Source organism: Trachemys scripta, chromosome 2, assembly GCF_013100865.1.
Source record: "Trachemys scripta elegans isolate TJP31775 chromosome 2, CAS_Tse_1.0, whole genome shotgun sequence".
Taxonomy (NCBI): domain Eukaryota; kingdom Metazoa; phylum Chordata; order Testudines; family Emydidae; genus Trachemys; species Trachemys scripta.
The window spans coordinates 14518718-14537329 of NC_048299.1; the positions used below are offsets into that span (position 1 = coordinate 14518718).

The 18612-nt window shown below is 41.2% G+C and overlaps 1 protein-coding gene across 3 annotated transcripts in view; it reads right to left on the bottom strand.

Annotated features, from left to right (window-relative positions):
- Positions 1-433: 433 nt before the first annotated feature.
- The window catches only part of XYLB (xylulokinase), a 145626-nt gene continuing 127447 nt past the window's right edge, over positions 434-18612 (bottom strand). For all 3 annotated transcript variants that reach the window (XM_034759948.1, XM_034759947.1, XM_034759949.1), the window contains 3 exons: positions 15877-15964; positions 13533-13627; positions 434-1524 (listed from right to left, as the gene is read on the bottom strand). In XM_034759948.1, coding sequence (XP_034615839.1) covers positions 1402-1524; positions 13533-13627; positions 15877-15964 — 306 coding nt within the window. In that variant the 3' untranslated portion in view covers positions 434-1401. The remainder of the gene's footprint in view (positions 1525-13532; positions 13628-15876; positions 15965-18612) is intronic.

The window sequence follows — 18612 nt, forward strand, 5'->3', positions numbered from 1 at the left end:
CCATTAGTTCAAGAACAGAGGTCTGTGCAGAGGATCTAAAACTTCCAACTCTGGTGGCTCATGGGGTGTCAATATAATATCACATAATAGAGGCTGGTTTAAGTGGCATGCCTAGCATCACACAGGGACACAGTGGCATAGGCAGGGAGAGAATCCAATTCTCTAGGGTGGCATTCAACTGCCTTAACCTTTCTCTTCAGTCTCCTGTCTCATTCCGTATACTTCTGCAACAAAAGAAGCAGGGGTCCTACAGATTACAGTTTCTTTCCCTATACAACCCTGATTCATCCCCAGACAAAGTCCCTCCTATGCACTGAATAAGGCAGGGATCCTGTGAAAAAAATAGTATGTGATGATGTAACCGCAGACATAGTTTGGGCACCCCCGGATGTAACACAGTGTAAGCACATACAGGCACTTTCTACAAGAAGGCTCATTTCTAGCAGATCCTTTATTTGTTTTAATACTCTTTATTGTATGTAGCACATTTAGCCAAGTCTCCTGTCTTTCAGAGGCCACAGCTGTTACTTTACAGATAAACTGCAAAAGCATTGAGTTCACATTTCAGTCACTGGGCCAAACCGCCCTCTTAGTCCCACCCAGGCAACTCTTCAGTGTGCTAGCACAGACATAAGTTATGGCAGGATTTGATCCAATGCAGCCAACACAGTACTTTGTAATAGCAGATAATACTCACTAAGGCATTTCCACAAATGGAAACAGAACATCACTGGGACTGAAGAGGGGAAAATTAAAAAGTACTGTCTTGAATATTAATATTGCTTTCAGAGGAACATAATTCCCTGGTTATTCATACATCACCTTCTGTTTTAGATTAATCTAGCAGCTTCATAAAATGCCTATATGTTAAGGAAAGAGGAGAGAGAATCCAAAATCAATGGTGATTAGATTTTTGTGGCCTTTATGTAATTTTGGTAAGGCAGCACCATAATAAACATGGTATAACATGGTATAAAAACGTAGACAGATTAGAGACATATAGAAAGATAGTTGTGACAGATAAATGAATATAACAGACAGATAAAATAGATACGATACAGACAGACAGATATGGTAGACATATAGATAGAGACAGACATGTAGACAGAGAGAAAGACATGGGTAAACGGATCGATAGAATTAACCTGACTATTGTTACCCAGCTATTACAAAATGCCAATTACAATACTGAAAAGGATCTGAGAAAAAAATGATGCTGTGGACACAAAAATCACTTGAGTGATTAAGTAAGATTTCAATCTTTCAGCAACTTTTCCAGTAACACCTTTTAAAAAAAACATTTTAATATGTATTAGACCTTGTATTTGCACAAAATACGAAGAATGTCTTAACCAACTGCAGTAAATTCTGTCAAGTTTCTTCTGATCTTCACCCTGGCAGTCAATTCCTTGAGCTAGTCTTAGATTTTTCTTTTTCTTGCAATTTAGCCAGAATAGATGAGTTTGGACTGTGGAGCACCTTTTGTTCAAGCTCTGCATATCTTTTCAGAAGGGGCTGGTAGAGCTAAAAGGAAGAGAAAGTTACATGTGTATGTTTAAAACGTGGATTTTAAAACTTTTTGCATTTCAAACCACCACCAAAACCAACCAAAGTGTTAGGAGTCTTTTAGAAATTTCCTCAAGAACATGCACTGCTATTCTTCGTTCTGTTTTTAATAGCCCTTACTAACAGTTCTTTTACAGCTCTAATTTTATGACACTCTCAGACAGTTTCTATTGTAATGGTGTGATAAGATGTGTGCATGTTAGTTCAGTGTTCTTGCGATGAGCATCAGTCATTATTTCAAAAAGAACAGGAGTACTTGTTTCATAGAGAGCATGAACTTATAAGGGGAGATAGATTCAATGTTTGTAATGGCTCAGCCATTCCCAGTCCTTATTCAATCCTAAATTGATTGTATCTAGTTTGCATATCAATTCCAGCTCAGCAGTCTCTCGTTGGAGTCTGTTTTTGAAGTTGTCTGTTGTAAAATAGCCACCCGCAGGTCAGGATTGAATAAGGACTGGGAATGGCTGAGCCATTACAAACCTTGAATCTATCTCCCCTTGTAAGTACTCTCACACTTCTTATCAAACTGTCTGTACTGGGCTATCTTGATTATCACTTCAAACGTTTTTTTTCTCTTACTTAATTGGCCTCTCAGAGTTGGTAAGACAACTCCCACCTGTTCATGCTCTCTGTATGTGTGTATATATATCTCCTCAATACATGTTCCATTCTATATGCATCCGAAGAAGTGGGCTGTAGCCCACAAAAGCTTATACTCTAATAAATTTGTTAGTCTCTAAGGTGCCACAAGTCTCCTGTTCTTTTTGCGGATACAGACTAACACGGCTGCTACTCTGAAACCTGTCATTATTTCAAGGGGAAGTAAGTAGTCATCTCTATTAAAATAATTGTTTACTCACAATTTGACATCCTTCTCTGTAACATTTCTAAAACCCAACCTGGTCTTCCTAGCCACGCAGCCAAAACTCTTGTCCCGGCCTTCCTCATCTCCCTCAGTATTAATATCATCTGCACCATCCTCAACCTCTCTGGCCTACATGCTCCCTGCGCTGATGCTATTCACCGGCAGGGCGGTGTTATGCCTGCCTGCTGGCACTAAGGGGCCACAGAGCCATAATAAATCAGGCCCAATAACTGGAAACCCTTATCCGTAGTAACCAATAAGTAACACCCAGTGTTTAAGTGCATTTCACTGTTTCCCAAATAAGGACTCCAGCCTGCAATCTTTACTCAGACAAAACTCTAAATGGCTTCACCCTGAGTTTTTCATGAGGAGAAGTACAGGCTTTGTGAGAGTAATAAAAGCAGAACTGCCCTTTCATCAGTTAAAAGTACAGTACTTCATGGCATCAGTGTTTAATACACACTCAACTGGAATAAAATAAAATCTCCCAATATGATCACATCTTCTCACAAGAGAACACATTTACAGTTTTTGTAGGATTTTATCACCTGAGGGAAAAAAAGTGATGGTGTTTTGACCTTGTGTTTCCATTCATTTCAAAATCTTCAGTTTCTGAGTCCCCTTCTCCCTGAATAATTGTTTCAAATTGAGATTCTCTCTTTGTTCCTGGAATTTAGTCAAGAATTGTTGACTAAAGAATTGAATTGTTGGACAAATTCAGCAACAGAGGAGCCTGCTTTGATTAATTCTACGCATCACTAATAAGCTGTTAACCGCAGTTAAAGCAAATTTCTATACTAAATTAAAAATATCAGGTGGAAGTCTATAAGGAATATACAAGGTAAGTATATAATATATCTATGGCACGTGAGAATATACATTATACACTTCACTGAAGCCCTGTCAAGTACAGGAAAATAGGTGTTTTAAAACATGGTAGCTAATAAGTTTTTAAACATATTTTTAAACACTATCTTCCAGTGATAGAGCATCAGACTAGGAGACAGGAGACCTAAGTTATACTCCTACTCTACTGCTGACTTACTGCATGGCCTTGGACAACTTGTTTAATCTTTGTGCCTCAATTTCTCCTGTCTGTAAAACGGAGATAAAGAGATCTATGGACAAAAAGGATATGAAACTGCAGAGTACTATTATGATGAGAGTCATTCAGAAAGTGTCTAGCTTGATCTATTTAATTATACAGTAGGGCCCAATATATTTCACAGACCAAAGAACTGATATTTTGTATTTCTTTGTTAGCAGCCCCCCCCATGCCGAACTTGTACAAGGATGTGTCGAAGTGAGTAGTCACCGAAGATTTGAAAAATGGAGAAGAATGAAATTACAGAGGTGATCAAGTACCTCCATAAGAAAGGCTTGACTCCAAAGGAAATCCATGAGGACATGGTTGCAACACTGGGGAATGATGCCCATATGCCACAGTAAAAAAGCTGAGCTGATGAATTGTTGAATTTAAGCAAGAGAGAATCAGCACTGAGGATGAGCCAAGGTCAGGATGCCCTAGAGGCCAGAACACCAGAAAAAGTTGATGCAGTCCACAGGACGATGAAACATAACAGAAAATCAACAGTCAGGCACACAGCTGAGACACTGGGCAGCCGCAGTGGGTCAGTGTATGCCAGCTGCAGTGAAGACTTGGGTATGAGAAAGGTTTCCGTAAGATGGGTGCCTAGAATGTTCAGCGCTGATCAGAAGAGAGTGTGATAACGTTTCCAGGAAACTTTTTGCTCCTCCAGGACAGTGCATCACTGTACACATCCCAGACTGTAGTGACCACAGCAACCAAATGTGGCATTCAGCTGCTTCCCCATTCAGCCTATTCAACATGTTTGGTTCCCTCAGATTTCTGCCTGTTCCCCAAGTTGAAGGAAGACCTTTGGGAAAAGAGTTGCAGTGATGATAATGAGGTGATCACAGAAATTGAGGAGTTTCTGGACATGCAGGACAAGGACTTCTATTAGACAAGCACAGCCAAACTGCAGCTGTCTATTCTGCAGCTGCACTGGACCAAATGCATTGATGTCACGGGGGACTATACTGAAAAATAAACAAATGAATGCAAATTATGACTCTCTCTTTGCCAGGCTAGACACTTTCTGAACATCCCTCATAGCACATCACAGAGCATATGATTTTAACTAACGACATGAATGCCTTAGGTGTGTTGTGAATCAAAGTGCTCTCAGGACCTGTGCAATACCGGAATTACCATTGCACGTCCCACAGAATGCTATTGCTCCTATTTTTCCTAAATATATATAGAGGAGTAAACAAAATACCAAGCAAACACTCCTGGGTTGTATTAGGAGCATCAATGTCAGACAAAAATAGATCCTTTATTTACTGAAACATCTATAGTCAAGCCTCACGACTTCTTGCTTTGCTAATCTGTAAACTTGAGAAATCCTGGCTGCTTTACCAGAATCTTCAGCAAAGATTTAATAGCAGAACGCTATATTGCTAAGAGTGCTGTATTTCTAAGCTAGCGTTCTCATGTTACTTATATGACGTTATTTTTACAATATATACTACTGCACATTTACTAGCACAATATGAAGTATTATTGTGACTACATCACTCTAAATTAAAAAGTGTCAAAATAAATGAACAGCCACATTAACCGATACAGTGTCCTTGACAATTTTATTGGCCTTGAACACTTAACTTGCTAATTTGCAAAATTCAGGCATCTGCAGTGGGTCTCCCAACCATCCGTGTGAATGAGTGCTGTAATATATACTGCAGGCACGTGGGAAAAATCAAGACCATCCCTCCTACTTTATTTCTGTACAACTTGGGTGAAATTCACCCCCTGTGCAGAGGTCTAGCACAAAGTCTGTGAACTATACATGTCCTTCTTACCCCCTTTTTTGACTTCATTGGGAGTTGTGTTTAAACACTAGTGGCACAGCATGTCCCTCTATTACTGCAGGCTGTAGTGACTAGTATTTTATATGCAAACACACACACACAGTGAGTCAGAACTTCAGACGGTGTAAGAAACAGTTACTTACTGTAACTGTGGTTTGAGATGCGATGCAGACGTGTATTGCACTTAGGTGTGTGCGTGCCCAGTGCAACAGAACCAGGGAATTTTGCCTAGCGGTACCTGTAGGAGGTGGAAAAAGCACTTTGTTCTCATAGCCCCTCTCCATCTATACAAGGCAGCGCCACCTCGACAACCCTCAGTTCCTTTACACAGAACACCTGGAAATGCACTTCAATGCACACGGGACGGAGGGTGAGTTGTGGAATACACAGCTGCATCTTGAAGAGCCACAGTGACAGCCAGTAACCATTTCTACTTCTTCAAGTAGACACAGCCATGTATTCCACTTAGGTGACTCACAAGCAATATCCACCCCAGGAGGCAAGGCTTAGAGTCTATATAAACAAAGATTGCAGGACTGCACTACCAACGTTTGCATTCGGTCTGGAAGATGCAGTAATGGCATCATGGTTCGTAAACATATGTATCAACAACCAGGTGGCAGCCCTGCAAATGTCCAATATTGAGATGTCACTGAGGATCCCTATTGACATAGCTTTCACTCCCGTAGAAAGAGTTCGCACCCGCTGAGGAGGCATGGTTGAAGCTATTTCATATGCAGTCTTGATACAGGATGGTATCCACCCAGAGAACAGACTGCTTGTCCCTTCATACATCTGCATATGACACAAACAGGCAAGGCGACGCAGAAAACGGTTTAGTCCTGTCCAGGTAGAAGGTTAGACAATGTCTCGCATCTAAAATATGGAGACGCTGCTTCTCCAGAGATTAATGCGATTTAGGAAAGAACACAGATAAATGGTTCAAATGAAAACTGAGAAACCACTATAAACAAAAAATTTGGGTGCGGCCATAAAATCACTTTGTCTTTGGAGATTATGGATAAGGAGGTTCTGCCATCAAAACCTGCAACTCACAGACTCTCCTTGTGGATGTTATTGCCACCAGGAACACAGTTTTCTGATACAAAAGTGAAAGGTACAAGATGCCAGAGGCTCAAACGGAGGTCCCATTATGACTGCCAGGATCATGTTCATGTCCCACAAAGGAACCAGCTCTCAGACCAGAGGATGGAGGCCAAGAAGCCCTTTTAAGAATCTTGCTATCATGGCACTGGAAAATACTGTCGTCCATGAATGGGGGAATGAAACGCTGAGATTGCCGCCAATGGACTTTCAAAGAGCTAAGTGCAAGGCCTGACTGAAGATGCAGCAAATATGCCAAGATGTCCTGGACAGAAATCAGCATCGATTGAACTCCACAGGTCAATGAGCACAGCAAGAACCGCTTCCATTTCACCCAATAGGTCATTCTGGTAGAGGGCTTTCTACTATGGAGTAGAACCTGCTGAACAGCCACCGAACAACATTCTTCCTCCTCATTCAACCAGAAAGCAGCCATGCAGTGAGATGCAGGGAGCTGAGTTCAGGATGCCAGGTGTGTCCATGGTTCTGTGTGAGTAGATCAGGATGGAGAGGAATGGCTATGGGAGGCCAAATTGACAGCGCAAGAAGGTTGGAGAATCACCAATACCTCGGACATGCCAGGGCAATGAGGATGAGCTTGGCCTGATACACTTTCAGCTTGAAGATGACCTGTGGAATGATCAGGATCAGAGGAAAAGCATACAGGAGAGCCAACTGCCAGCTGAGATGGAAGGCATCAGTCAGGGAGCCGGAACTCAGGCCCCCTCAACGCAGAATAGACAGCATTTCCTATTGTCTCTTGTAGCAAATAAGACAATTGTCGGACTGTCCCAAGCTGCAAAGATGATACGCAGGACATCTTGTCTTCAGGGACCACTGGTGACTCAGGGGAAAATTCCTGATAAGATGATCTGTGAGATGATTCTGGACCCTGGGCAAGTGATCGGCTATTGGAATGATACTCTCCTCAATGCAGAACCACCACAACGTGATTGCCTCTTGGCAGAGAACCCTGGACTGTGCTCCCCCATGCCTGTTCACATAATACATCTGGGCGGTATTGTTGGTAAGTATGTGAACCACTGAGCCCCTGACACATTGGGAGCAATGCCCAAATTCTGCAGCCAGGACGCCCTTCTAATAGTCACTTCTGAGGCTCTCTCTCTGGCTTATGTGCCTGTGATGTCCATGGCAGACTGCAATGATGTCTTAGCCACCAAGCAGCCTTCAGCAACCAGGACACAAAATTCCTCTATGGAGGTTTCAGGCAACTGGTCTGCAAGTCAGACAGTCATCCAATTCACAAAGTCATGTTTAGACAACAATGCCTGCTGTTAGCAATCTGCATTTGCAGGGAAGAGGAGGTGTAGATCTTTCTACCCATTAATAAGGCTAAGATTTAGTCACAGGTATTTTTAGTAAAAGTCATGGACAGGTCACGGGAAATAAACAAAAATTTACGGCCCGTGATCTATGGCTTTTACTATAAATACCACTGATTAAATCTTACATTTTCCTAGGGTGCTGCTGCTGCTGGGCCCTGGGACACCGCTGCTTTGGGGAGCCCCAGAGGTTAATGGTTGGCCCCTGTTCTAGCAGCGGGGGGGCTGACTGCCTCCATCCACCCACTGCTCCAAGGCCCCCAGGGACACTGCTCTGACAGCCACCAAAGCCAGCCACCTGCTGCTGCTCCAGGGGTCCCTGGGGCTGCCCCAGGACTGCTGCTCAGGCAAAAATTCCCTATTCACCTAAGTCCATTTTGTGAATGATTCACAAATCAAACACCGCTCTTTTACATGGGCCTCGGCACAGCAAGCACCGCTTCACTCCCCCATGCTATGGACAATGTTTAAACTTAATTGAAGCTACCTAATGCTAAATCTTAACTAACACTAATACTAAGGGTACTAACTACCTATATACAACTAGAAAAAGTCATTAAGAGATGGAGAGACGATTGTGAGGTTAGCAACCACACAGAGCTCTGACTCCAGTCACAAGCAGTAAGAAGGAACTGAGGGGGTTGGGGGTAACGCTTCCTCCTACAGCCAGGGGAGGGGCTATGAGCCCCAGGCACAAGCTCTGCCTCCTGAGGGTACTGCTAGGCAAAATTCTCCAGCTCCGGTGTCCTGGGTGTGCACACACCTAAATGGAATACACGGCTGCATCTACTCAAAGAAGAACTGGTGCCGCTCATTTAAATTCACTGAAGTCAGCTGAGGATCTGGCCTAGTGCATACATATGGTTGTATATACAGAAGATTACTCTTACGTTTCTAGTAGCTGGTTTCCATTGACATTACCTTGGATAACTCTTCCTAAGTGATTTCAGGAGTATTTTTCCAGAGGCAATTATATGGATTTATTTTTATAATTGATGTCCACAGGGAATAAAGAACACACTCAGTGATGCACAAAAGCTCAGGAACATAAATTCCCTCTTTGTAATACCCTCAAAAAGTAACATATCAAAGAGTGATATTTTTAAAAAGTAATTATGTGTATTATAATATAAAGCTTGTACTTGCTATAACGTAACTGTCATCACTATATTACTGACCAGTCTCACACATTACCAGGGCTCAGCACGTAAATAAGAAAACAAAAGATAACAAACTGTTAAAACAAACCTAGACTGAGACTACTAGCTTCCATGCAAGAAATGCTCACATCAGTATTATCTTGTCCTCCGTTCCTATCCGTCTGTTGCAAACCTAGATTGTGAACTCTCTAGGGCAGGAATTGTCATCTTATCAATTGTTTGTACAGTGTAGCCCTGACCCAGTCCCTAGTTACTACTGTAATAGAATACTACGAACGTTAATAAAGTCAACAACACAAATAGCCCCCTTGTTACACACCTATCATGTATTATATAAGCCAATGCTGACTACATCAATGCAAAATTTATGAATTAAATAGATGATGTAATTAAAACCCATGCACTTAAATGAAGTGGACTGCCCTGCACCTTCCCTACACAAAATCCTACATAACAGCATTAAACCAAATCTTATACCGTTGCATAGGTACATGCCTTGTAAAAACACAAGAGAGGTGATTATCTCCAGATAATCATATTCTTTCTCATGCCTTTTTGCTTAATTAGCCAATAAGCCAAGCATCTCCATTTTTAATAGACTTCTAAAATTGAGCTGCATTTTAAGGCTGTAATAATGGATTCTTACTGTCAGTTAGCATATACATATTGTTATAAGGTCTCCCAGTTATTTCTGTCATGCCTAGTGGTTCTATCAGGCTGCAACTTGGGAAACTTCAGTATCCGGAGCTCTATTGTGCCCTTCTTGCACAATCCCAGTTCCTTGCCCCAACAGGAACAAGGGAAGGAATCATGTTTCCCAATGTGAAGGGGGGCACAGCTATTGCTCCCAGTATGGCTGCAAGCCATTGCTGAGGGATAGGCAAGTTGAGGGCCCATGCTCCTCCCTGCCCCTCCCCCTCTTTGGGACAGCTGGCAGTGCTAGCACCACACAGCCCTTCTGCTCAAGTGTGTGCAAGGACTTGTAATGGTCCCCATCTGACCCTACAATAATAAACACATTCGGATAAAAATTGTACTTTTGATTCTTGAAATTTTATTGTGCTTATAGACCTTCACATTCAGGATTCAAATACAGCAAGTTGTAATGGTTTGCCGCAGTCAGAAGCAGGTTTTTCTCCCTCCAGTGATCTGGCCCTTGTTGCTTCCAACTTATACTGGCAAAAGAAGGAAACCAGACTAGATTCCTGAGCTTTGACCAGCTTTCCCTACACTGCCAAGATCTGGCTTTAAGATCAGTCCAAAAACGATATGGGCAACTCACGTTGGTTAGCAAAGCTGCTCTACAAGAGCTCAGCAAGACAGAGCTTCACCTCAGAATGACTTTGAAGTTTATAAAAAGACCTGTCCTGTAAGTGAAAGCCAGTAAACTCAACAGAATGAAATTGGATGAACAGGGAGATGCAGCCCTGTAAAAAACAGAACCAAACTGACTCATCACGTTATGAATTTTCACTGCACTGTTCATGCTAACCCACTGTATTACTGACAGGCCCTCTGGCTTTCTGCAGTTTCACAGCCATGAAACTAGCCAAGGAATCCACTATCAACTGTAAAACTATAGAACAGGAGATGAAAAAATTGGAGTGGAATTTATAATTGAAAGAAACTGCTTTTAATGGGATGCAGCTGGCGTGCTAAATGGGGGTGCAGAAATGGTCATTCCTCAGTTTGTTGTTTAGCTGCTACCATCTCTTTAATAACTCAGTATCAACTGGAGCAATAATTCATTGCCTTGATATCATTTAAGACCAATAAAAAGATGTGCAATGATAGCTAGGTCTAACAAAGTGAGAAAGGAGGAGAGAAGTATTGAGACAGAGACAATTATTCTTTTAGTTGTCAGGACATCGTATGCCAGTCAAATGTAAAAGAGACAAAAGAATTCACTATTGATACTTTGAGCTAGTTTGCCTACCCCTGCCACTTTCCCTTGCACAGCTTTGCAAGCGGCAAGTAGAAGAGCACTAGACAGCCCAAAAGAAGTGAACCTGTGGTTCACCATTTCACAGAAGCCAGCAGAGACAAACTTTGCACAGGGAGCACATATTACACACTTTCAAAGGGTGTCGCATCTCCCACTGGTATCGTGTCCCTCACTCCTTCCAGAGACATTGTGGCTGAGTCAGATGTCACTGTGGACTGCTACTGGGGAGGAGTGTTTATCCACCCCTCCCATATCTCCTGGCAGCTCTGATTACAAAAACCAGAACACAGCTCTTTATCATCATATATCTTTTAAAACAAGGGGAAACAGGTATCACAAAGTTGAGCAAATGAGATCAGATCATCTGATTTTAAATTGACTGGCTTAATATTTCTGATCAGGACTTGTTTGATAAATAAGATTTTCCAGTTCTGTTAATAATTAAATAATATGCTGGTATGTACTATGCTGCTATGTAGCATAATCATTTCCATTATTACTGTTGCTGATGTCTGGTGCTCCAATACCCTTTTAGCTGGAAGCTAGTAATTTTGGTAGTTTCTAAGAGTTTAAATAAAAGCTTTAAAGCCTTGATGTCTGCAGTTATGGTGTGTGATGCTGTCTGACTGAAGTATGACCATTCATATCCTTGATATTGCCACTGCAACAAATCTTGTACAAAGTATGTCATGTAAGGTGTCAATGGAAAAAAGTTATGATTTGCTAAGTATGATTATCCAATTATATGTATGTATCCTTTTTTATCTGAAGTTATAAATATTGACTATGTACTGACATCATACATATATGCTGTATTCCTGGGTAAAACCCACCAGGTAAAATCTAAAATGAAGTCAGACAGTTTTGTGTTGATGGCCCATTAAAGACACTTAACTCTCACAATGGGGCACAGAAAAAACTCATTCCACCAAGATATTTCTTCCTACAGATGCCTCTGCCTCAGTTAATACCTGTGAGTCAGCAAGCCATGTAAGGACATGAGATATGCTCATGTGTACTTGGACTCCATCTTGTGCCGGTAATTTTCCACAAACTAGGCTATGAGCTTTGTTTGAAATAGAAAATTTCCAGGCCTCTAGCTAAGGGTATAAAAGACCCATTTTGCCTCTTTCCTGCTCTGATTCTCTGGACTGTGCATTTACAATAAAAAGGAGCATACTGAACTATGCACTGAGGACCTTCCAATACTTTGGAAGTTACCAGAGAGACTTTACAAGCCAGCAGTCTGTAATATCACTGCTACAAACCAGATATAAGAATACTGCCACTATTGTATGTATATGATCTATTCACCAGTTTAACTCTCTTCTTTTTTTATTAATAAACCACTCTGAAACCTTTAGATTTTAGTTACTAGCGGACTGGCAGCAGCATGATGATTATTGGGTAAGATTTGAGCTATATATTGACCTCGCTAAGTGGCTGATCTCTTGAGATTAGAAGGACCTTACATGTGATGAAATTGGTTTTCAATAACCACTCCTCATAGAGTCCAGTGTCTGGGAGGTGAGATAAGGGCTGGAATGCCTAAGGAGACTGCACTTCTGACTTCTTTTTAGCCAGTGTGGTGAGACAGAAGTTTACTTTTGTTACTGGCTTGGTATAATCTAATGATAGAATAACCACCAGTTTGGTGTGAGTCTGCCCTATTTCCCAACAGCTTGTCCTGAATATGGCATTCTAAGTTGTGACCCACTGAGGCCCAGTGACATGGTGTATCCAACTTATGCAACATGCCAACAGACTAAATTAATGCAGAAGAAATCTGTACATAGTTGAAGTTAGTGGAGGTAGAAGGTATTTAGATCCTAGACAACTACAACTAAGTTACTACTGTACAGGATTCTTGCTGCATTATACTGTTCATTTATTACATGATATTAAGTTATATGTAAAAAGCTGTAATAGAGCTACAGTCTTATGGAACTCCAGATGGGAACAAATTGCCTTTAATGGGAAATTGGAAGTCCCAAGACAAATTCTTTCCTTGGTTTACATGAACTATGTGGCTCTGTTGCCTAACTGGTTGCTTAGCCATGTGGCCCCACAAAAAACAAGTTTCCTGTTTTGAGGGAATTGTAAAACTTTAGAGAATGTGTGTGTAGTGAAAACTGGTTCTAGTAAGCATTATTTCTAATTAGGACCATTTGGCTGTTCAGACTGGAAGTTATCAGTGAAGATGTGTGCGCCTTTCATAAATGATTGCTGATCAATATTAAAAATCAGGCAGGCACGGATTTTTCTGATGTTTTCCAAACAGAGAACATAACTTCATTCACATTTTTCCAAGTAGCACTTTGCTGGACTATTTTGTCAATATTACCAGTCAGAACCCAAATGACCAGCACTGGCATTAAACCCAAGTTATAACACTTTCTGTCCTTGAAAGATGACAGTTTTTCCTCTCTGCATGTATCTGATTGGGGAAATTTACTCTTTTATGGGTCTGAATATAGTGATCACTCAGATATTGTATCATTACAAAAACACAGATCTCCCCAAATCAATCCTAGTGTCTCGCAAGTTACAAGTACATCCATTTTATTGGGGAAAAAAAACAACCATTTTTAAAACATACAGAAAATAAAATGAAATAAAATTGAAAATGATGAAATTCCAAAGCTACTCACCTGGTCTGCCCCAGCAGTTGGTGTAACAACTAATCTAGGCTCTGGTGCTAATTTAACTGCATCTACCAAGGACACACTTGTTTCTGCCACAAGACCTGCAGAGAGAATCAAAATACGGATCAATTCTCAAAAGCAAGTTGAGGAATGTGCCTCGACACACTGGCAAATTAATACATTATATTGATCCTCCCTCGCTGGGTCAGCATTCAAAAGTGAAGGATAAATGGCAAAGGTCTTACATTCCAATGCACTGATGTGGAATGTGGAGACTCTGAGATTGAGTTTTTGGTCAGTCATTCAATTTGTACTTTATGGTGGGATATAGCAGCAGAGATGCAGTTTCAACAATATCAGTAATCATTTATGGACACCAATAATAAAGTAAGTAGCAGTGAAAATATGCAGAAGGAAGGGATCCAAGGACAAAGTGTAACCAAAATAAAAAGCACAGCTAGAAAGATAGGGATGAGATGTGAAAACAGAATCAAGAAAATGTGTACTACAAATACTCATTAAACTATGATGATACATGAGGCAGCTGAACAGTCAGAGGGAATCCCATTACCACAGCATTCTCCCTTGCAGAGTAAGCTACAGCATTTCAGGTATTCTTTGTTATTCCTGCCAAACAACCTAGACTAACCATGGAATACTGTATTTGTAGATATAAATTATAATGTTGTTAAGGGGCCCTTGTCATCAATATTTCATTTATATTAGCAAGTCTTAATTTTTACACAATTCCTCTGCTCAGCCAGAGGAATGAGCCAGCTGAACAGTATCAATCAAAAATGCCATTGATGCCGTGGGGGGGAGGGGGAGGGAGGAGGGGGAATTGGGCAGCAGCATACCTGAGATTTCAAATACTATACTGACAGAGGGAATCCCCATCTTCTGGCCATATGAAATAGCTACATAAATCTTAATGGAAGCTGTGCACCTCAAGCTGTATTCAAGGGCAGAGAATCCAGCATGTACTGGAAAAGTTCAGGATGATTTTGAAGTATAGGACACATTCTGAGTAAAACAGAGGAAGGATGTGGGGATTTGGTCCCTAAAGTGTAAAAATGTCCTCAGCATGCTTCACTCCTACTGGTGCTGCTATTTCCACTCTCCTAAATGCTTTGCTGATGGCACCATTGCATCTTCTTTGGAAACAAAGTGGTGGAGGCATATTTTGTGTGTTAAAATTACTGATTCTGGTTCTCTGCTGCACAGAGTTTTTGCTTTGTCTTCAGACCTGTGAGTGCAGTCAATGTGGGCGTAACATGTAGCTGAAGGCAGAATTTGCTTCTGAAAATGAAATCTGGATGCTTTTGTGATGATCTGCACTGTCTGCACCATGCTTCTGTTTCAATGTTATGACCCTGCATGAACCTGGACATAGGCTGTCCACTGCTAAAATGTCTAATTGAGGTCTATGGGAATTTTGCCTGAGTAAGGACTTTAAGGACTTGGCCCACAGCTTTGAACATGTTTAACAGTAAACAATGCTATTAAAGCATTCCAAAATACCTGAAGAAGAAAGACCTTCCTGGGATTCAACATCATTAACCCTCTGAGAACCTGTCATTAACATACAAGTTTTTACATCAATACACAAATTAATTGACACCTTTACTTCTGGGACTTTGGCTGTTGCATTACAACTGGTGATGTACTGCAGTAAATGAAATGACTGAACAAGAGATTTATGCATTCACAACATGAAGCGTACACAGCTTGAACGTGGAGCACAGCACAGCTTGTATATGCTGATAGATGGTTTGTCATTTAAAAATGCCAAGTTTTACACAGAAGATTTATTTTAATGTCACCCGTTTTGGCAGTATTTATTACTAGGCTGGTTTTCTCTAACTCCTTCCCCCTTCCTTTGTGGGTTCAGTCAGGAGAGGGGAGCTTTAATTAACAACTGGGTATCTGTTGGTGGAGGATCAGTGCATCAAGGCTGCACATCCTTCCCAGCAAACCTCATCCATTTCCAGGGATGTACCTGCCATCTGTCCAGGTCCCACTCCTGTCTGAGAGGAGGTTGCTGCAGTTTGTGCTGCTGTATCCTACATTCCCCTCTAGGCAGACGATCTGCCATTGGGAGCCCAAACCTAAATTCTGCTGCAAGAAGTGAGAGTGAGTGAAACCCTAAAAATTCACTTTTATTCTTACTGGGCATGATCCAAACCCCATTGATGTCAGTGGAAATACTCCCTTTGACTTCAGTGGGCTATGGATCTGGTCCTATGCTTTATATACCCCTCACTTTTTTTCAGAAACTTTAACCATGGGTATTGGGTGCATGAAAATTAAATGTTCGGGTTGCTCAGAGGACTTTTCTTCACAGCCTTACCATGAATTGCTCTGTAAGCACATCCTAAACAAGCGGAGTTGGCGGTGTCAATAGTATACACTGGTGCGCTAAACACATCAGACAGGACCTGGGAAGTATAAAAGCATCTGTTACATATGACTGTGAAACACAGGGCAATAAGTAATTCCTTATAATTGCTGAGGCAAGCAAATGGTTCCTGCACATGATAGCCAAATGTTTGTGCAGGCTTTATAACAGTTACCTCAGGGGTCAATGTGTACTGATCCTTTTCATGTGACACAGTACTAACCTTTGCAAACCTGACTCAGGTCAGGTGACTGGGGCCAGGAAATAAAGATACATTTCTTACGACGTTGTCACTTACAAGGCTTTGGTATGTGGTCATTGTATCTCCAGCAAGTTCTCAGAATCATCCCCCAAGACTTGTAAGGGGCAGATATGTTCACTCCTGAACCAAGAAATGGGGGGCCAGATTCTCTGCTTCACCAAGTTTTTGCTCAGCAAAGTAGAAGGAAGGAGGGGAGAAGTGAGGGAGTCGACTGCAACTCCCCGATTCTCTGCTCAGACGTGACCAAGGTTAGAGCAGCATGGAGGCCCAGAGCATTCCAGCTACTCCTCCTCTCTCTCCCCAACATAGCCCTTGTTCTGGGGTCTGCAGGGAGGGTGGTATAGGAGTCGTGTGACCCTAACAGTATCCCAGTGCAAGAGGACAGGGGGCTAAATGGTATCTCGTAGTGAGTTTCAGCTGGCCAGACCAGTTCAGTGTACACCAACTCACTAATGTTATAACCTGTATTTAAAAAGGTATAATGTAAGACATCAATAGTAATCTAATAACATACTGATCATTAATATTATTGCGGGTTGTATGTACAGACTACAAATTCAAAATTACAAACATATTGTGAATTATGTTCTTAAAGTGTGTCTGCTGAGCAGGGCTGAAATTACCCCACTCTAGACAAAGTAATGTGGTTCTGCCACCTTGAAGGTACTTCCAAGGTGCATTAAGAGACAATGGAAATGCAATTTACATAAAAGATAAACAGAACTATCAAGGCAACAAGGGGAGGAGATAATCACTTAGCATCACGGCACAGGGAGGACATTGCAGAATACAGATTAATTGGCATTTTAGCAAACACCAGCAAAGGAAACCAGCATGAAGCTTCCTTCCTCACAAGACTCTACGTAGCCTTCCTCACAGCTTGATTGAACTTTGCTTTAAGACAACCTTCAGAAGAATCCATTGTAAAGGTTCATTGCACTATAAAAGAGAGGGGCAAAAAACCCCAAGTTACCTTCCACCTAACAAGATAAAGGAACCAAGCACTTTGGACTTTGTGGAAGATCCTGACCAGAATGGTGGTCAGCCATCTTGCTGGAAGGTAGATTGGTAAGGAAACTACCTTGAATAAAGGCTGTACCTTGTTGTTTTAAGCCTTAGCCACTAGAAAGTGTTTTTCACACTTATTTGCTTGTACCCATATCTAACTCTATCCCTTACTTGAACTCACTTAAAATCCTATCTTCTGTTGTTAATAAACTTGTTTTACTTTTAATCTAAACCAAGCCAGTGCTGTGGTCCCTTCAGGTAGCATTGTAAAGTAAGCATTTCTAAGGATCCATCTATATCAAGCATCACATGAAACTCTATTTTAGGGGACAAATGGAAAATTGATCAAGACGTCCTTTCCATGGCTTCAGAGTAGCAGCCGTGTTAGTCTGTATCCGCAAAAAGAAGAACAGGAGTACTTGTGGCACCTTAGAGACTAACAAATTTATAATAACAATTACTTTGGGCTGTAGTCCACGAAAGCTTATGCTCTAATAAATTTGTTAGTCTCTAAGGTGCCACAAGTACTCCAGTTCTTCTTTTTCCATGGCTTGGTGATCGAATTTAAGCTTATTCATAAATTCATGTATATAACAAACCATTTAGAATGTGTGATTTCTTCCTCGTGAGTGACTCCAAAAGTAACAGATAGAACTTTTCAATGTCAAAAATAAAGAACAAACATTTCACCACATGTTTCATGCAGTCATTCATCAAGAGTCAAAGATGTAAAAGGAAAAACTCCCTAGTATAGACATTAAGGACTATATTTTAAAACAAGAAAATAGAAAGGAGCATAGACTCTGGCAAATCAAGTGTCAAAGTATAATTAGGCAGGCCTAAGTCACCAGATGGTATTCACCCAAGAGTTCTGATGGAACTCAAATATGAAATTTCAGAACTACTAACTGTGGTGTGTAACCTATCACTTAAATCAGCTTCTGTACCAGATGACTGGAGGACAGCTAATGTGACACCAATTTTTAAAAAAGGTTCCAGAGATGATCTTGGCAACTACAGGCTAGTAAGTCTAACTTCAGTACCAGGCAAATTGGTCGAAACTATAGTAATGACCAGAATTATTAGACACATAGATGAACATGATTTGTCAGGGAAGAGTCAATACAGCTTCTATAAAGGGAAATCATGCCCCACCAATCTATTAGAATTCTTTGAGGAGGTCAAAACATGTGAACAAGAGTAATCTAGTGGATATAGAGTACTTGGGACTTTAAGAAAGCCTTTGACAAGGTCTCTCACCAATGGCTCTTATGCCAAGTAAGCAGTCATAGGATAAGACAGAAGGGCCTCTCATGGATCAGTAACTGGTTAAAAGACAGGAAACAATGGGTAGGAATAAATGGTCTATTTTCAGAATGGAGAAAGGTAAATAACTGTGTCCCCCAGGGATCTGTACT